General features: G+C 36.8%; 1 protein-coding gene across 3 annotated transcripts in view; it reads right to left on the minus strand.

Annotated features, from left to right (window-relative positions):
* Positions 1 to 20652, minus strand: part of MAGI2 (membrane associated guanylate kinase, WW and PDZ domain containing 2) — a 712008-nt gene that overhangs the window by 112492 nt on the left and 578864 nt on the right. For all 3 annotated transcript variants that reach the window (XM_083859300.1, XM_083859301.1, XM_083859299.1), the window contains exon 10: positions 8438 to 9073. In XM_083859300.1, the coding sequence (XP_083715426.1) occupies positions 8438 to 9073 (636 nt within the window). The remainder of the gene's footprint in view (positions 1 to 8437; positions 9074 to 20652) is intronic.

Here is a 20652-nt window from a genome sequence, read left to right on the forward strand (position 1 = left end):
ATCACTGGTCATCCAAAAGCTTCCTGAGAAGGCAATGATGTATTTAATAGATGTTATAATCTTGGTTTATTAAAAAAAATAATGTTGAGCATGAATCATAAAGGGCAAGCATAGCCATTGTTAAAGCCTTCCTTCCCTTTTTAAGAATGTAAATGAAAATTGTTCAAAGAATTGTACAGGGATTAATACCTCATTTACAAGACTAATTTAGTTTCTGCATTTTTACTGGATATGAAAACCATAGGGGCCAAGAGAATTTTGTGGCTTAGGAAGTGCCTGAAAAGCACACCTTCCCATCTCCCCAGTGCTGTGTCTCAAGTCTGTAGCACAATAGATAATGTAGTCACTTGTTTCATAGTGTATTAGCTTACTTTATTACTATAAAATATTGCACTATTTTACAAATCACCACATCACAACGTCTACACAATGTACGTGACAACAGATTTGGAAGCCCAACAAATGCTGTTTAATAGGACATTACATTATACTGAACCAACAAAAACATTGTTCAACACATTTAGACTAAACTTTAGACATGCCTCAGTACACAAGCACAGGTTGTATGGTACTTTTTTAGAGTCCAGCTCTGTAGTTCTCCATCCTTTGCTGAGATCTCCCAAATCTCCTCTGAAGAAGGTGAGATTCACTCAGAAACTAGACTATGAGTGACTGGGAAAATACCCCAAGTTTCTTCATGCCTCAGTATTGCAGTAGGCTCTCCCACGTACCATGGTTGGGAGGTATTTGGCTTCAAAAGATGTCATCTTTCACTGAGATGCACAGTCCAAGAGAATACCATTAAGTTTTCTCGTAATACTGCTTGCAAGTGCAGAGGAGAAACTTCTATGGCCTGGCCAGATCCCAAGGTAGACAAGCCAAAAAGTCTGTTTTCTCAAATGAACTGTTCTTCAATTTGTGTGAATTCATTCACTAATATCAGTAAGACTGAAACCAGTCTGCAGTACTTCCACTGGAGCTATTGGGTTCTGGCAGTGACGTGGGCTGCAGCTAGCAGACCATAACGTGCCCTGTACCTCCTCAAGAGAGACAAGGAGTTGCCTATCCTGAAGGCAGAGTTCCTGCAGCTCTGCACAAATTCTGTGTGCACAGTAAATCTCTCTGTACTCCTAATAACTCTAATGTCTGACTGCTCACTGTTTGTAGCCTCTTGGGTATAAGACTTTAATGCCAGAATAGCCACTGGAGCAATGGTAGTTACCTCTTTATGGCATGCAACGATGACAATATACACCTATACACTTGTGTTTTTGCTAAAAGGTTTTCTACAGGGACCTATTTCTCCAGTGTGCAAACTAATTCCTTCCAATGTCATCATGAGTTAGGAACACATATCCCTAGGAGAAATGTCCCCAAGTTTTAATAGAAGCACTGTTCAAATTTTACACAGACCATACAAACCTACATTAGAAAACAGTTTCACCAGTGATAAAAGCACTTTTGAAACAAAATGCTTTCTAATAGTCGTTAAAAACCTTCTGTGTAATATATGTTAAAAGAGTTTATCTAGTGCTTTGCAAAATTATCCACAAATGTACCACACAATGCACAAACATTAATAAGAAAGAAGCAGCAAAACCATAGCACTACCACTTTGAAATGCAATGCAATTAATACTACTTCCGATAATACAGTGTAACAGCTACTAACTATTATTAATGTCTATTTTTTCAGGAATCCATATTCATTAAGGAAGTCTATGGTTTCTTTATCTTTTATTCAGAAATATGGAAGCAATTGCACACTGTTTCACTGCTAATCAGAGCTATACAAGAAAAGATATGAAAGTTTCATTAGTGCAAATTTCAGGATAACTGGTCTCCTGCCCTAACTCCTCCTGTTCAAGTTTGTTATTCCCTGTGTTACTGAAAGGTTACAATTTCTCTCAGCAAAAAGATTTACATTGAATCCCTTCATAAATAAGGCTCTATATGTAACTTATTTTTTTGTTTATCTGCTATAACATGTAATATTTATTGAAATAGATTTTATACCCGGTAATGGCAACAAGATGCTTAAAAATTATTTCAAGTGAATCCAAAGTATAAAACAGTCTCAATGTGTATGGAAAAAAGGATGTAAATAATTGGAAGGTTACTAGAGAGTACATATCTCACAGATAAAAATATGATACTCCGCAAAGTGAAACATGCCCTGTTAAAATCAGTCAGGAAAGCAGTGCTTCAGAAATTTTGTTAATAAAACAGGTTTTTACAACTTTTTAACAACTGTTAAACTGTTTGACAACAGTTTTAACAACTTTTTTTTTGCGCGTTAATGGTATTTGCTAAAAATCTTTCAGAAATTTTATTTCTGGAATTAACAAAGGGAAGACAACTGTCCTTCTCACAAGGCTGTTAGGAAATTATTCTCCATAAAATACTGATTTCTATGTAGGGAAGGTAGAAAGGGCAAGTGTCCATGGCTGGGAAAAGGGCAAAATGACACCTAACAGAAAAGCCAGTAAAGTGGACAATATAGCATGACTCACAGTATTTTTTGATAATTTAATGTTTTTGGATTTACTAGCTAAAAATAGCAACAAAAATGATCACAAAAACCCAAGGGAAACAAAAGCATGAGAAGAATATGTTTACAGAGAAATCACACTGAGGGAACTGTTGAATTTATGATGTCATAAAAAAAGCTCATAATTTTGAGATGGAAAGGAAAAGGGTCAGCTATGAACCTTTGTTTTCCATCATTTTTAAAGCAGATGGATCCAGGAACAACAAATCACTTTAGAGGGATGGCAAGGTAAAATGGTGTGGCAAATTGGAAAGAGAAAATTGTAGGAAGATGCTGTCAGCAGCACGTTCAAAGGCATTTATGTCTCCAGTTTCCAGGTATCAGTGGATCATGTGGTTCACTTCAAATGGGTCAGTGGTTCACGTGCACATTCCTTTTGTGTGATCAAATGTCCCTTAAGCTCACAAACAAGAGATACATGTGACATTTAAGAATAGGGCTAAAAATGCTGATATTGCCAAGTATTCCTCTCAACATTAGACTACTTTCAGGAAATAAGAGGGAAATGGATCAGGGGCAAATGTACAGTTGAAGTAAGTGTCTGCAGAGTAGAAAGTATATCAGGAAACAGCAGAGATATGAGACATCGTGTGTCCCAAAATCTCTTCTCAGAAACAATGAAAGAAGCAGAACTTCATGAACAACGCAAGTATGAACAGACTGCCATTAATTTAAAGTACCGATAGGATGCAACTATACGAAGACTGGGTTCCTTTAGGAAGTGACTGGAAAAGACGAATTTGCCAATGACTCAGGGATGTAAAACAGTAGAGACAGTAGGATGACTTTAATTTCTTTAAATCCTCAGGACTGTTGACTAGAAAGTCCTGAACTGGTGATGAGCAAGCCATGAGATACAGGGTCTTCAGTTTGCAACAGGTACTGTGTTAATATTTTGAATGAAGAACTGCAGAATGAGAATAAAAGCCACAGAGACCTCAGTGGTGGCCTGAGCTCATGGAACAAAAGAGATCAGAATTTCCTGGGCCAGACCAGTGCTAGCAGGGTGACAGTGCTGCCTCAGCTTTATCTCATGCAGCTTTCCCAAAAGACAGCAACCTGGAGATAAAGAAGCATGAGCTTTCCTGATCAGAGGAATTGAAACACATAGCAATCCTGAGGAAAAAAAAAAAAAAAAAAAAAAAAGGAAAGGAAAGGAACGGAAAAATATCACCTCTATGGGAGAAAGGTAAAACTGGCAAATTTGAAATAAGTCCATGGAAAGGGTGCTGAGGATGGAGGGCTCCTTCCACTGAAGTCTGCTTATTTTGGGGGGTTAGTGTTTTTCACTAGAATATTCAGAGATTTTTTTTGTGAAATATCTGCCCATGTTTGCAATTGTTAATGCTGTGATTTACTGGTATCTGTTAGTGGTTTGAAGGAGTTACACATCTCTACTAAGATTTATACAATCTCTGAGAAAGATAATTTGTCTTCCTTTTATTCACACAATTTACAAGTATGTAGTTGAATTCTCCCTCCCCATCTTGACTGTGTGTGCACTGCATATGGCCCTCACTATTTCCCATGTCATGTCATGGTGACACTGGCTGCTGACAGTCTGGTCCCACACCATGACTAACGATTAAACTGTGTCAACAGTGAGTCAGTTCTCTGGCTCAATTTTGTACCAATATTCTCAGTTTCTCAGAGCCAGATTGGATTCTACCATTTTCTGATTATATGATTATAAAATAGCCATCTGATGTAGGAATTTTGTCAGTCTCCCACTTTTTGCAGTTAATGTTTCACTCTCAACACCTGTTATGAGTTGCCATAACTGCATGAATCAGTCCTGGGTTGTCTGCAGGTTTCCTTAACAACAGCATTTCAGACATAGTCATGATGGATCTACATTTGAATTTATCAGTTCTTTTTTAGACAGGAACCCTTCTGGAGCTGGGCACTTCTGCTGTCTATAGGTTCATATATTTCAAAGGTACTTTCTAAAAGAGATGGCATATTTCAAATACTTGGATAGCTCAATTAGTAGAACATGCCAAACCTAGTTTTTGAAATCCTAATTTCTGAATATTTTGCTCTACATAAATTTACTACATACCACTTCAACCACTAAGTGCTGTTTTTCAGTAGTACTGGACTAATTCAGAATTTATGCTCTATCTACATTCAGAAAGACTGATTTTTGAGAGCTCTTCCATACTATTTCAGCAGCCTGTACTCAATGAAATCTACTGCAGAAGCTGAGGATAAAGTGTAAAGCTGAAGCAAAGTGGGAAAGGAGTAAATCTCATTGAGTGTTATTTTCTTTCTTTTATATTATTATTTTTTTTTTAGGTAACACTTTTCCCATTAACTTTTCCATTATTTTAGTTTTTGTTTTTCAGCACAAACACATCTGTCAGCTTATAGTAATCAATGGAAACAATATGGCTGTTCAGCAAAAAAAGATGTAAAGATACTGAACCATTTTGGTGCATCTACTTAGCAAAGAACTTGTCCAATAAACAAGAAAATGTAAGATGTTTAGCCAGTGCTAGAGAGATGCTTTGCATTTCCTTTGAGAGACAGTAATATTATTTCCATTACTATTTTTTTAACAAGCAGATACATTGCTACTTATGCTTTAGAAATCTTGAAACGAGTAGACTATGAGTTGTGGGACTTCCTCCAGCTGGTTTGTACCCCATGACAAGTCTCCTTTTGGTAATGGTGAGAGAGATTTAACTGACTTCTTTAAATTTGAGTACGGCTATTCCCTCCATCCTTTTGAAATATGCAGACCTTTCCTTCTGCATACTCTGGCTGTTGACCTTTTAAGCTTGAATTTTTAAATGTTTTTTAAAATGCTGTAGCATGTCTACTATGTGCATCCAAGGGAGTATTTTTCCCAGTATGAGATACTTCTTCCTATAGTGAGAATAAATCAATGTCAATCTGTTTCTTGTCTGCAATGTAGATAAGATTGCTGGATGAGAGAGAAATTAAGTCACTTACAGAAATGGATTTGCCACATTTAGGTGTGCCATATTCATATCAGAGACAGAAACATTACAAGGCAACACACAACCCTATGCAAAACACAGCCATCCTCCACAGGCAGAACAGCCCTTTGGTCTTAATCTTAAAAATGAGACATGAAAGACAGAATGTATAGGGTAATGATGGAAAAGGATGGAGTAATTCAAGTGCCATTACATATCAAAGGTAATAAACTAAAAATTGCATCCATGAGTAATGAGAAAGTATGCCTTGCTTTACCGGTGTCACTGACCAAACATTTCAAAGAAAGTTTCTCTAAATATTTGGTTTTGTATTTAGATTATCTCACATGACCAAATCTTATCACCTGTTTATTATATGTAACATGTTGGATAGACACATACACCTGAATCAGTCATCCTCTACTCCCTTTATAATCGGTCAAGCAGCAAATATAGTTTTAAGGTATACCTAGATATACCTGACTTATTTGAAACATCTACAGTGGAATTACATTATTACATCATAGAAAAAACTATTTCTACACCAGGACTATAAAAGGAGATACGATGACTAAAATAGACATAATAACCTGCATTTAGTTCATATTTAGTCACATAGATTCCCTTTTCCTATGAATAGATGAAAAAAAAAAGAAACAAAACCCTGATTTTCGTCTTAAAACAGTTCTCATATTTGTGTTAAGATATGATTTAGCCATCTCTTAGGTAGATCAGGTTTGATACATACACTATTTTTTTTTTCCAGTTCTTTTGAATCGCTCAAAAAAGTGAGGTTTGTTTGAATTTTAATTTCATAATCTCACAACCTTGAGTTAAGGTATAGTCACTATTTCTGATGCACAAAAATTAATGATAGTAAACTTGTTTGTTCTGTATCATCCCCTTAAGCTTAATGACACTGCAATACTTCCAAACGTTTGCTTCAGTCTTGGTCATTGTTCTACCATGAAGAAAACACGCTCTCTTTCTCTTCCTTGCATTCTCTAAAGCGACCAACCACCTCCTGCCCCAGCAACACAGGGTTAAATGTCACTGCATTTGGACCTGGTATGTTGTGTCAGCTGAGCCAGGAGAAGGCCCTGTACCTCGCTGTTTGGCCTGAGAGGAGACCAGAGGGTGTAAACTTAAAGTGCTTTTATTGAGTGCTGAGCTCAGTGCAGTATCTCCTACCTGCCACAGCCATGTGTAGAAAATAACCACAGCTTGCTCAGTTAATGTACCAGAACTTGTTAAACTATCATGTTGATCAATGTTAAACTATCATGTTTTGATCATGAATCAATGATCTAAGAAGAAATTCTCTTCAGAGAGAGCAATTATCCTCAAGGGCTTGAGTATATTGCTGCTTCAGTTTATTTTTTTTTTTTTTTGCTACTATCCTGCACTGATTGCTGAAATATCTATTTTGTTGTCTATTATTACTCAGGCTTGTTCAGCATAGTGGATTTCACACTCCACTTCTCTCTGAAGACTGGTGTTCCAAACTGTTTTCCTCTAGACGTTGATTATCTTGCCTTTTTCAAAATAAAATTCCACATTTTCGGGGTTACGCTAACCCTTCTAATCCTCTTTATGCTCTTTTTTGGCTATGAACTTCTCCCTAATTTGTCAACTTCTTAATAAAAAAATGTTGCTTACTCTATTGTTCAAGATTCTTAATGGCCATTAAGAGGGACCAGATTTAATACCAATGAATACAGCTTCTCAGCAACCATTAACTTTCTCTAAATTCATATATTATAGTGACTCCAATTTAATTATCTTCCTAATTTGTTTTCATTAAAGGAAATATCAGATTCTCTCTTGTAAATCTTTTATATATATACATGAAAAATAATTTATTGACTATGTGCCTTTATTGTGTGACCATAGTTCGTCTATAATCACCTTATGTTTGTTACTTCTGCAGTTTGATATGTTATATATTCCTTATTCTAAGGAATTTTACGTATTGTAATGATAAACATTTGTCATATGCAAACACTAAAGCTTCACTTCCCAATTTCTATTCTTCAGAAGGAAAGTAGTTAGTATTTTTGCATATTTGTGCATAGAATCCTTTTCTTTTTCTTTTGAAGCACAGAGTAATGTACATTAAGTGACATATGAATGCCTTTAGACAAACCAAGATTTTTAATTTAAAAAATCCAATCATTATTTACTTCAGGTAATAAAAAATTAGGATGGATGGTCACCTCAAACCACCAAAGAAATTTTGTTTGGCTAAAATAATAAAAACTACCAAATAACTTATCCCTGTCAACTTTTTAACTCTATTTCTGTTCTTATTGCTTCTTTATGGATAAGTCTTGACCCTCCCCTTCTAATGGTGAACATTCAAACTTACTGTGTCAGGCTGGTGAGAAAAAACAAGTTGCTAGAAGCCAATTTTTTTAAAATCAGAGAAATATATACCATGGATCTCTGTTATCAGGAAAGAAAATAACCCCAACAACTGTTGTACAAATTTTTACAATGAATGAAAAGGAGGCAAAATGGCTTAGGAAAACCAGTAACCTTGTAAAGGGCAAATAATTGCTCTGATTTTGATCTACAGTAATGAGTCAATACATACAACTATACCTAAAACTTGCAGCACTGTTTAGAGACTACATGAGTTTGCTGCAGACACCACACAAATTATTATGGGGTGAAAGGTCCAGGACTGCCCTAGTTTTACCCTTATACAGAAATGGAACCATTGACACTCAAAACACATAAAGAAATGTACAACAAACTGTAAGATTTTGCCTAGGATACTTAATTACAGACACACTTTTCCAGACCCAATGGTGTTCCTTCCCACAACATGGAAATTAATTTCCAATCTAGCAAACAAGGATGTAGTGAGTATATGTATGTCTTATGGTTTCAAACCTTTTATACACATTTTTGTAATTGTACAGACTTTCCAAACTTACCTCCTCTATGGATAATCAAAGAAGTTTCACTTCCAACAGGACATTCTTTAAGTATATCCACTACTTCTGCATGGCTCAGGTTCTGTACATTCTGCTGGTTGATCTCAACAATGAGGTCACCTTCACACAAACCAGGACATCCCTGAATGTCTAGAATTTGCTTCACCCTCTGTCCTGTAGGACTGTCTGCTATAGTGAAGCCAAAGCCCTGGGCCCCTTTCACAATGGTTAAGGTCATGAGTTCAGCTTGGGTGGCCCCAGAAGAAGCCATTGATATATTATCATCATGGGCAGGTGGTGGGAATGTGCTATCAAGCTGACTATCTGCTGGAATGGAGTGCAAGGAGTGTGGTGGTCGATCTGTTACGTCTGGAACAGACTGAGAAGTCCTAGAAATGTATTCCAAATAAGTTTCATAGTTATGTCTTCCATTTACCACTACCGGAGGCCTCTCCATTACTGCAAGGGGTGGCACCATGCTGTTGGCAGGATCTTCAGGATCAAAGGGCAAAGGGTATCCACGACATAGCACCAAGTTGACACTCTGACCAATAGGAACAGACTGGAAGAGTTTGACTACATCTGCGTGAGTATGTCCAAGGACACAAACTTCATTAATATAGACAATCACATCACCTAGAACGAGAAGAACAAACAGTGACAACATGAGACAACTTCAGTACATTTCTTTTTAATGAGATAGAAGTTTACTAAAAAAAATATGATAAATTCAATCAACATACTGACTCATATAGGAGAGACAAAAAAGTAAAGTTTGTCTGGCAGCAAATGTAATACAAAGACACAACAACAATACCAGTTATTTTCTGTGTAAGCTCATAGATGGAAAATTTAGATGGATCTAGACATTCACCTTTTCTTAACATTTCCTCCCTATTTTTCCAACTCCTTTCAGTGTAGTCTCCATAGATTACTTTTTTCATAAGGTAAAATGGACAATTATTTGGAGAGTGTGTTGTCAAGAAATATACTATTTGTTTGGTAAAGAGCAAAAAAAAAAAAAAAAAAAAAAAAAAAAAAAAAAAAAGTATTCCTGGACTTAAGAATCAATGAATAGCAATGCAAGACTGTGTATGCATGTGCATAAGGAAACACTTTTTGCATTGATCATGATATTGACACTTTTCTGTTAAATGTGATTACTTGCCATCAGCCATTCAGAGCTGCTACAGTAATTTCCTATTCTAGACATGAAATATCTATCTTACATAACACAGAGGTGTTTCATGGCATTTTCTGGAGCCAAAAGACTCAAGGACAATGACACAACCAATTATTTTGGTTGGTTCAATACTTTATATTAGAAAAATCTAGGCAAATATATGAAAATCAGTTTAATATTTTCGCCTAAGCAGCTGGTCAAATAAAACCAAAGACAATACCTTTACCTTCAAATCTTGTCTCATGTATAGCAGACCTACCAGTCTGAGCATATGGACGCAGAACACTTTAAGTCAACAGGCTATTTATGGGTCTCCATATTGCCCATGCATCAACCAGCTACTGTTACTGGAAAGCTCAGAAATAAGTTCAAGATTCTTCTGGGTGTTAGAATAGATCTATATATTTATAGCCATAAATATTTTTTAACCTACTGTTAATGTGCACATAAATATAAAAATGAGTTGTCAGTGCAAACAATTTTCAGAAGAGTTTGATGACCTACAGTCTGTTTTCACTTTCATAAAAAGTTTGCATCTTTACAGATAAAGAAAAGGATATTTGGTTAGAGAACTCTAGAAGTTAAAGTATTTTTCTAAGTGAATACTGTCTTATTATGCTATCATTAATCACCAGGATACTGTGAGATGTCTACAAAGTACACAATTCAAAAATTGACACATCACAACAAAAAGCTTTTTAAAGGTATTGAAAACTCAGCAATAAAATGAGAATGATTTAGGGAGAATGAGGTGGTTTGGGTGGAATTGCTTTAAGTGTATTTATGGAATTATGTCTTTCAAGTACTTCAATCAAAATATCTAATCCAGCAAACTGAGGATAAGAGTGTCATCAAGATGCCAATGCAAGCACTGTTTCTAAGTGAGGACAAAAGGCAAAGGCTGTTTCTATGTGAAAACTAAATGGTCAATTCCCACATGATCAGACTGTGTAACAGCCTGACAGTAATTAATTGCATATGCACAAACCGTGATTCAGAGGAAGATTTCTTCAGAGGGTGCCTAGGGAAAAACATACTAAGGACGTTTGCTTAAAGGATTGTGAGTATTACACAAATAAACCTTAGGAGCTGCAAATCCTTTCTTAAACGTGCATCATAAATAGATTTTTAAAAAAGCACAAACAGTAATGTCACTTCATAGGCAGTGCTGAAAAAAATCCATTGCTTTTGTCTCAAGCAGCTGAAAATAAAACAGTTTTCAAAAGTCGAAATTTAAAAGAAAATATGCACTGTAGAAATTACTGTTGCAATGGCTGCAATTCATCATGATTTGCTCATTCCCTGGTATAGAAAGCTCTTACCTGCATTCTCATCCCTGGCTCCCACGTTAGCAGTGAGGCTGACATTGCTCACAACAGGACTGCTTCTGTTGAACTGAGAGCTCTTCAGTGCATGCTCCTGTTTCAGTAGCTATGCCTTAATAGTAACCTTGCGACTTTTTAATCCATGCAGTCCTTATTTCCCTGAGTGCTGCCAATGCAGCTATGTGGTGGGAGGAGACCAATCTGTTTGTTCATCCTCTCTTACAATACATTAGCAGAGTGCAAAATGAAAAATGCAATTTTTGTGTTGGGCAAGTAAATTGTTGCCTGCTTTCAGCCCTTCACTTTAAGGATTTGGACTGGATTAGCTATAATATAAAACTTAAATCAATATGATTTCGATATATCAGAAAATTACATAAACTAGTTGACATTATATAGCTCTGTAGTGAAAAGAAATCAGCTTTTGCAAAAGGAGTGCAGTCAGGAAACATAAAAGCCAAGTAGTCCCTTTCCCCAGTCACTAAACAGACAAAACTGAGCACTAGAAGATTTTGGGTAAGAACTTCTTCAAATAATGACCTTCCATTATCCCTCACAGGCCAGCAGAAAATCCTTCGGCATTTCCTGAATCAATATCTTTAAAGCTCTTTGTTGTTTCTGAGGTATAACATGAACACCACACCTGGGCAGATGCTGAAGCTGTAACTCAGTCACAGTGGGACCATTTGGGACCCACCTGCTGTACTGTCACTTGGAGAATGTACAGCCGCAGGTTAAGGGTGATGAGCACAAGGGCATGAGTTACCAAGCTCAGCTCAAAGAAAGGAGTTGCAGTGGGGAGAAACAGTTTCAGACCATGAGACAGAAAGGAGGAAAAAAAGGGGTTAATTTCAGAAATCCTTCAAATTAATCTCTCAACTGTACTTTCTCCAAACCTAACTCATTTTTCCAGGCTGAGAGCTCCTCGTTGCTGACACAGAGAGAAGTACTCAGTATTTGCTAGGAAGAGAGAGATAAGGGCATTACAGAGCCAGTGCCACGCTAATGCAAAGTTCAAAACCTCTCTTCTTTAGGAAACCTCCCTTAAAGGTTCCTGTAGCATCTTTTCTGCCTGTTCTCTTCTGCTGCTTCTAATAATAATGGGTGCATATGGACAAGCATAATAGTGATCCACTTTATAACTCCTGTCTGATTTTCTGAGCAAGCCATAGTCTGCCTCCAGAAATCACAGTTTCACAGTGAGTGGGTATCTTTGAAGTTATGCAGAACATTTATATTAAGCATCAAACTTTGCCTGACTTATAGAATTAAATTTACCAAAATGACTGGAGCTTGCCTACAGAATGACTGAGCTTGGCAGGGATCTCTAGAGGTCATATTGTCCAAACCCTGCTCAATCAGAATCCCTTAGAACATCCTGGGCATCCCAGTTGCCCAGGATCATGTCCAGGTGGCTTTTGAAAACCTCCAAGGAGATAGACTCCACATCTTCTCTGGGCAACCTGTGCCCATGCTCAGTCACCCTCCCAGCAGGAAAGTGTTTTCTGACATTCAAAAGGAGTTTTCTGTGTTTGAGTGTTTTCCGATTGCCTCTTTTCTTACCACTTAAAAGAACTTGGCTCCATCTTCTTTGTACAGGTATTTATGTAGATTGATAAAATCCCCCTAAGCCTTCTCTTCTCCAGGGTGAGCATCCTCTCTATCAGGTACTCTCCAGTTTCATCTTCCTCACTAACCTGTACAAACTGCCCACATGCCATACCACCCTCGTCTTGAGACAGTTGAGGGATGAGGGAGCCCAGAAGGGCTGATCTATGGAGAAGGCATCTGAATCATCCTCTCTAGATGAGCTGGCAGGTTTGATAGACACCCAGTAGACAACAGATACCCTGGCCTACATCACAAAAATCTACACTGCCACGAAAACAGATTCTTCAATGTCTAAATTCAGCACTGAGTTGAAGAATCTTAAAAAATGCTGACAGCAAGCAAATTTATCAAACTGTCCTAAAGTTACCTCTGATTTAGTTAAGGCTCTTGAATTTAACTGAAAAATTTAGAAAGATGGGTCTGGAGGGGACTTCCTGGCTGAACCTAGTCCCCTGTTGTCAGATACAACACAGTATGTTACACCTGATGAAATTTGATGTCTTCTTCATGGAAACAACCACAAATCCCCATAATATTTCATATATTTTACTAGCTTGCTTTGCTTATTAAAGTCTGCTGATCATTACTTATTGTCATGCAATGTTAATTGACTCAGTGCCTGAATGTTTGATTAGAGGTTACATTTTGTTATCTACATATTTCAAAGCAAAATCCAGATCTATGCTGTTATTATCTTTAGTTGGATTAGTAACTGGTGAAGAAATTTCTGAGCTTAAGTATCTTTTAATGACAGATTCTGTTTTACATTCCTCTCTACAATAATGGCACAGAATTAAATCCGACATCCTGGGGATTTTCCACAAGCATTAATTCTGAAAAAAAACCCCAAATATTTTTCATGCTTGAAGTGCTTGATCCAAGCAGAATTTGTTTTATTGACATAACTAGTTTCATCACAAATTATCTTATAGTTTCAGGCAAGGTTACCAGCTCTATTTACCTCCTTCCTGAAGAACCTGTACTATTCAGTTGACTCCAGTTATTATTTCTGATAGGTTTTTGCTACCCCTGGATTCTCTGGGTAAACGTTTTGCACTTGTAGGTAAAGTTTGTCCATTTTCTTACCTGTGTTCCCACTATTTGTATACAAACATTTTGCCTATTTCTTCTTATTATGTTTCTTGTGCACTTAGGTTTCTGGTTGTACTTCAGTGAACTGAATTGCCTACTAGGCTGCCATTCTCATTGTTAATTAGAATTCACTAAACTTTGAAGTATGAATGCAGAGAAAAAAGTGCAGATTAGATCTTTGATCGAAATTTAGTAGAAATATCTCTATTCTTCCTGACAGGTTTTTGATCATGTTCTTAGTGCTAGGTTTATGTGCTTAAAATATGACAGAATGCTGTGATTTGGGGAGAAGACAGCCCTGCTAGCCCCCTGCAGCCAGCACAAACCAATAGCAGTGGAGCTAAAACCAGCTCATGGTTTGGCAAGTCAGCACAGGACGCACCAACTCTGCAGGACTTGGGCTGCATAAATTTTTGCTGCATTTATAGCCCACATAAACTTTGCTAACTTCTCTAGCATTACTTATTCCCACTTGCATTTCTCACCCATATAATCTAAATTCTGCACATGCATACTTTGCATCAGTTTCAGAGCTAGCAATACATGATTACTTCATCGTTGAAGCTTTCCCTTCACCTGCCCACCCACACTCTCTACTGTCATTACCAGATATTTCTGTCACTTCTCAGCAGTGACCTTGTCTTCTCTTTCTGCAGACTGCTGCAAGATTGCTGGCACTGGAGCCTGGTAATAATAAATTCAGAGCATGTTTCCAGTATCAAAATCTGAAACATGGAGGTAATTTTAATAACACCAGCATGTGATTGATGGTCATAAAAGAAGCAAAGATTTGTAAGAAAAGAGCCATTTTTACATTCATATATACACTTACAAGTAGCACTACAGAGAACTAGCGTGTGAGGGATCCTTTAGTTAAACAGTAGCAGACAAACTACATTCTGGAATTTTGAAACTCAACTTCCCTCCACTTGCTATAGGTGTTAATCCAGTGTGGGAATAAATAATTTCCATTACAAATGGCTAGAAGTATTTTTTCGGCTGTAAAAGACTTCAGAAATTTCTGCATAAACAGAAGTTCTCTGATTTCTTGTTCTCTGACTTGCCACAGAACCTCATAAAACTTATTTGGCTCTAGCTGCTAAGATCTGACTGCCAGACAAAAGATAAAGCCTAGGGTCTTGTAGTTCATGGTAGACTGATTTGTCTTAAAAAAAAAGAAAAAACCGCCTTAATTTTACTAATACTCAGTATAAAATTACCCTTATTTTTAAACTAAAATTTTGGAATTACAACAACTTCTTAAAGGAGATTGCAGTGTAAGATGACTATTGCATATTAGTACTGAAATACTTAAAACACCTGCCAAGAAAATAGTTACTTAGTTCTTCTAAAGAGGAACATTAGATTAACTGCTAAAACATATCAAAAAGGCAACCTGGGGAGAAGTACATGCATACAATAACTCAATAACTACAGCTACTGATCAAAAGAGCTAAATTTAAAAGTGACCACATTATTATCAGCTTTATAACAACGTTCTCTGATAGACAGTACTGCAGCAGTCACAGTGAAATAAAAAGAGCTGCTGGGAGACATAATGGGCAGCTGCCTCTGCATTCAGAAGTAGTTTCAGGACCACTTGCTGGCACGCAAGAACACTAAATCATCCATTAAAATGTCACTGCTCATACTGGCATGGAAGAACCATTTTCCAATCTTTATCACATACAGAAAGTTTTACCCATGTGTGAAAAACTTGGCAAAGCTGAAAGGTAACCAACCTCCACAGCTCCTCCTTTCACTCACTGAACTCTGGGAACTGAGGTTCAGGGGGCAAAATCAGGATAATGAAAATATTATTTATTTAATCAATCATTAATTATTATTATAATTTATTATTTATTTAAGTTGGACAAAAAGTCAAGCCAACATGTATTCCTAGGCATTCAGGCTGGCCTGATTTTCCTTTTTCTGAAATCTGAGCAACAGATATAAATCATCTGTTTGTCAGATTTGAGTCAGTACTTGTACAGAACAGCATTGTAGGCGTGGTAACTTGGGCTAAAATCTGTACCCATCACTGGACTTCATCATTCCCATTATGAGGGACTGAGCACTACCTCTGAACTTCCCTGCAGAGGCAAACACAAATATATGACACAAATACTTTTGTCTGCAACTTCATGCAAGACTCACATCTGTTGAGTAAGCAGGTGCCATTTTTATATAATCAATTTTTTAGAACCTATTTTAATTCTACTGTGACCCAATGCATATGCCTAATTAAAAAGCTGTCTATTCAAAATTTTTGTGCTTAACCAGCATGTATCATTTAATTACACTCAGGCAGATGTGGATTAGTAGAAGAAACTATTTCCTTTTTATTTTGAATATAGTGGTAAAGGCTATTTAAATAGAGGCATTTATTTGGAAGAGAATAAAATACATTCCAGAAAAATCTAAAGACCTTGATTATTTGCTGATCTAGTAAACATGAAGCATTGCAGATTAAAAAATGTAAGTAATGCAATAGAAAAAGCAAACTTAAATGAATGCTGGTCATAAAGCAGTAAAAACTAGGCAAATTTTCTTCCTAGAAACAGTTTTTCACTTCTTCAAGCATCTGAAAGCATAGCAAGGATGTTAAACCTGCTACTTTACAAAGAAAAGTAATTACTTAAAAGATGGCAAGTATACTGGAGGCAAAACCACATAAAAAGAAAAAGGTCCAATTTTCCAGGTAGCCTTTTATTTACAAATTATGTAAGCTCTTTCTGTCTAAGCTTTGCTTGCAGGAACTACTTGTGCATCCTGAAACGCCTGGTGTGAATGAACTGTGTGACAGAGCGTCAGTGGATCTGAGGAGCGAGATAAAAAATGTATGCCATGTTTGCATAGCTATTTGGGATCACTTTGAAAGGTGTCATTGTGTGCAGAGGCTCATGGAGAAATGAAACCCTTCTTTTTCTTCAGAAAAAGGAGGTCAAAATTTACAACCCATTTGCTTTTGTACGCACATTTTATTTCTGTAGGCAGCGCATCACATTTATCTAGGTAATGGCTCCCAGGAGGAAAGTAGCCCAGCCAGCCTCCCGGCAGCCTAAAGGCACAGGGGTATGGAAAAGCATGATGTAAATACCAAGCAGCCCCTGTGCCCCACTGGGAATCCTGGCCATGTGCCACCTGTCCCTGGTGCAAGACATTTTCAGCAGCATTGTCAGCTGCACACCATTGCCACTGCTGATTCCTGACATAAACTGTCAGGAAGCAAAAAGGGAGATGGATGAGGTGAGGAATTAGATGGAGAATTTATAAAGATGCTGCAGCACAGTGACAAATGCCTTCATATGTTGAAATATATTTAAATATGTATACGTTACTGGGAAATTTTAGTAATAGGCAGTCATGTTGTGAACTGAAATGGTTAATAGAGCTATTTTATTTCTTTGAGTAATGGCAGCTATTCATGAGGACAAGAATAACTAGTCACACACTAAATTAGTAATTTGTGAAAGCAACAGCACTCTGTTGGACACTTAAAAAACATGTGCAAAGATAGATGAGTAGGATTCATCTCCATTTAAAATCTATAGAGATACAACTTGAAAATTCATTTCTATTTTAGAGATATTATGGTTTCCAAGGAGATTCCTTGTAACTGCAGTGGGCATTACTGCCAGAAGTGGGTCAGTTTTATAACTCTGTTATCTATTTGGTAAAACTGCGATTTTCATCATTGTTTGATCAATACTTTGTTTTTCCTGCTACACTCACACAGTGCCCATCCAGGTGCCTTATTCACCAGATGACTCCCTGAGACCACTACAAATCTAATTTGACTATCAGTCAGGTTATTAATTTAATTTAGAGCTAAGACTTAAAGCTTTGATTTGTGGATGTTTTGTGTATTCATTGCTCAAGTCCACATTCTGCTGACTGAGATCAATGTGAGCTGCCAGCAGACAGTGTGCTCATTTCAGATCCAAACCATGGATGTGGAGCCAAATGCCAGGCACCAAATCTGAAAGTGTTGCTCTGATGTATTGATTAGCAATGCTAATCTACAATAATAATAATAATAATAGTGATAATATGCATCCATATTCTTCCCCAAAGTAATGTTTACTGTTGTCCCAGATCCTACTTTTTATGCTACAAATTCACTACCAAACTTTATGCTGAAGAATCTGACTGATTAACATCTTAATCATGCCATTAGTTGTAATGAAATGTGTGCTCATTCACTGCTTCATCCTAGTTATTGGAGCTTCTCCTGTCATGCCAAACCAGAAATTCAGTATATATATGCACTCCTAATTCTACATATATATAAATCCTCAAATCTTGCTGTATCTTGAAAGTAGTCAACAGGGTTTACAAGGTCAGCACTCCTCAGAGACATATTTCAAAAGAGGTCTGGATCACTACAGATTAATGCTTTTATGCAAAATTGAAGACAGGGAGCATTTTATCAGGCAGAAATTAAGTGTATCAAAACAGTGAAATAATTTCCAGCTAAACAAATGGATTTTTACTAGTAGTTTACTACATATAAATACCTCAGTGCATTTGAAATGGAGCTATAGATGATTACCAATTCATTAATAAATGCTTATACAGCTGTATGGCTAGTATATAAGTAATTTTCTATTCATAAGTTTTATAAAGGTCGTTCAAATTTTAGTTTATATGTGCTCGCCTTATATATTACTTCTGTATTTTCTTTCTTTTTTGATAGCAAAATCATCTACAAAAAAATTTACCTTAACTTCAGACAGCTTCTCACATAATTTCTATACCAAAAGATCTACTCAATAGTTTTTCAGGCATGTATGAATATATTATTTGCTTTGAAATTGCATGGCAAAGAGAAACAGTGGAGTTCCTTTAGGTTCTCTAAGGTTTTACAGCATTTTGCCAGGTTAATAGAGGGTAATGCATTATCAAACTGACCTTCCTTCCAAGCAAACATTGGTTGCCTTAATATCTCTAGAGCCCCTTGCACTGCCAAGAACTAATTTTCAAGGACAATATATTTTTACTCTTTGCAAAACAATTTAACACCTTCACCACCGAATAATTATTCCTTCACATTCAGCTCATTTCTGAATACTAAACTGAGTATAAAACTACAAAATTCAGCTTGCATGATATTTTTTTTTGTAAGAAGAAGGAGGCAAAATCATTAACAAAAGTCCCGCCAAGCTCCTTCTTTAAAACTGCTTTATAAAACACAGAAAACTGAAGCCTGATAATAGTTAGGAAAATGTCACTTTCTACCCTTATAGCTTTATGGCTAAGAATCAAATTCCCCTCTTATGAGGATCATGGAGTCTCCCACTAGCTATTCTTCCTCCTTTTATGTTGCATTCACCTTCTCTATTTTCTGTTTTGGTTTCTGAGAGAAAGGAGAATTTTTATAGCACTGAGAAGTCACAATATTGTTGGGACTTTATTTCCACTGTAGTAAATACATGACCAGTAACAACACCATTGCAGGGCAAAATACTCCATCATTTTCTTTTGCAATATAGGGATTCAGTGGAATGTTTGGATCCCAACACTTGCCACAACCTGCTGCAATACTGGATACATCAATTGCTGTTCAGTAGTCAAATCTCAGATCTTATATATAAAGGGGCATTAACCCTGTTGTGTTGAGAGAACAACCATTTTCCTCTTCAGAAAAGAATTAATTTTCTGGATGTCTAAATTTATTAATTTTTTAAATTGGTTAATGAATAAAGGTAAATTAAAATGTGTTATTATAAATGACTGTGATGCCACATCAGACTATTTGTTCAGATCATGAAAAAGCAGTCTCACACTATGCCTGCCATCTCCCAAATAATGTCCCCTGTGAATCATCCCATGGTAATTAACAGTCCTTCCAAAAATTATAATTGAATCTGATTTTTCCTCAAAAGGCTACCACTTAATGTCATTTGCTTCCACAAAATATCCTGCTCCTGACAAAATAGGTGGTACCATCCCTCCTGAGAGTGAATCGCTTCTATGTCCTTCAAAAACTGAGATCAAGTTGTAGTCTCCCATCCCATTGGAGATGGTGGCCAGAGTGGTTGAAGGTGATTCATGGAAAAGTTCTCTCAAGCTTATCACATACACAACTTCCTCCTCTTTGCAAAATCTGTAAAAATGGTGGGAATTGGGACAGCCACTCCATAAACTTCCTTCTAAGAAATGCTCCATAAGAAGTGCACAAAGAATGGTGAGAGTGCCATGTGTTAATGGATGCAACACATTGGAGACACAGGATAACTAAGGCTGAGCAGGGGATGTGTGTGGTGGGGTACAGAAATGGAAGGAGCTGGAGGAATGTGGGACATGAATGCCAGCAGCAGAGTGAGAGAGCAGAAGTTGCTATGCACCGAATGCTTTGTTCTTCCCTGTCTTTAAAAAACCCCTGCCTGTCTAACAGCCTTGTCCTGCTTCAGGAAGGCACAGACTGGAGCATGCTAGTGAATCCTACTCCAAAAGTTGATGTTTTTAAAATGGAGGGCAATTTACATTAAACCTCCTTTTGCTCTTTCTGCTTCTTATGGCATTTTAAGTAGGAAATTATTAAATTTTCAGACTTGTATGCAAGCAATGCTCACCTACAAGCACTACCTGAAAATGGTTTCCAGATAAAAAACATAATCGGGTCAACGGCTTATATGTCAACTACAATTCTTAGAAATACAGTGAAGTTACACAGTCATGATTTCCAATGGGGATTATAATCAGAGATCAAACTAAAAGAATGCAAACAACCCCAGGTATAAAAATGAAAATATGGCTTCTTGTCTATTTTAGCTCTACTTTTACTACAATGTTTGAGTTGAAAAAAAAACTCTCAAGATTGTCTTTGTGAATCACTCTATCCAAAGATGGGACTGCTGACACTAACAAGAGAGATATCACCATAAATAATACTGTCCTAACAGCAAAGTTAAGCACTGCTGGATGAATGAGTTCAGTGTTTGTTTGACCAAGTGTATTTTGATTTCATAGATTTTATGATATATCTAAGAGACTTTATA

The sequence above is a fragment of the Zosterops lateralis genome (genome assembly GCF_965231275.1).
Source record: "Zosterops lateralis genome assembly, chromosome: 4".
Lineage (NCBI taxonomy): Eukaryota > Metazoa > Chordata > Aves > Passeriformes > Zosteropidae > Zosterops > Zosterops lateralis.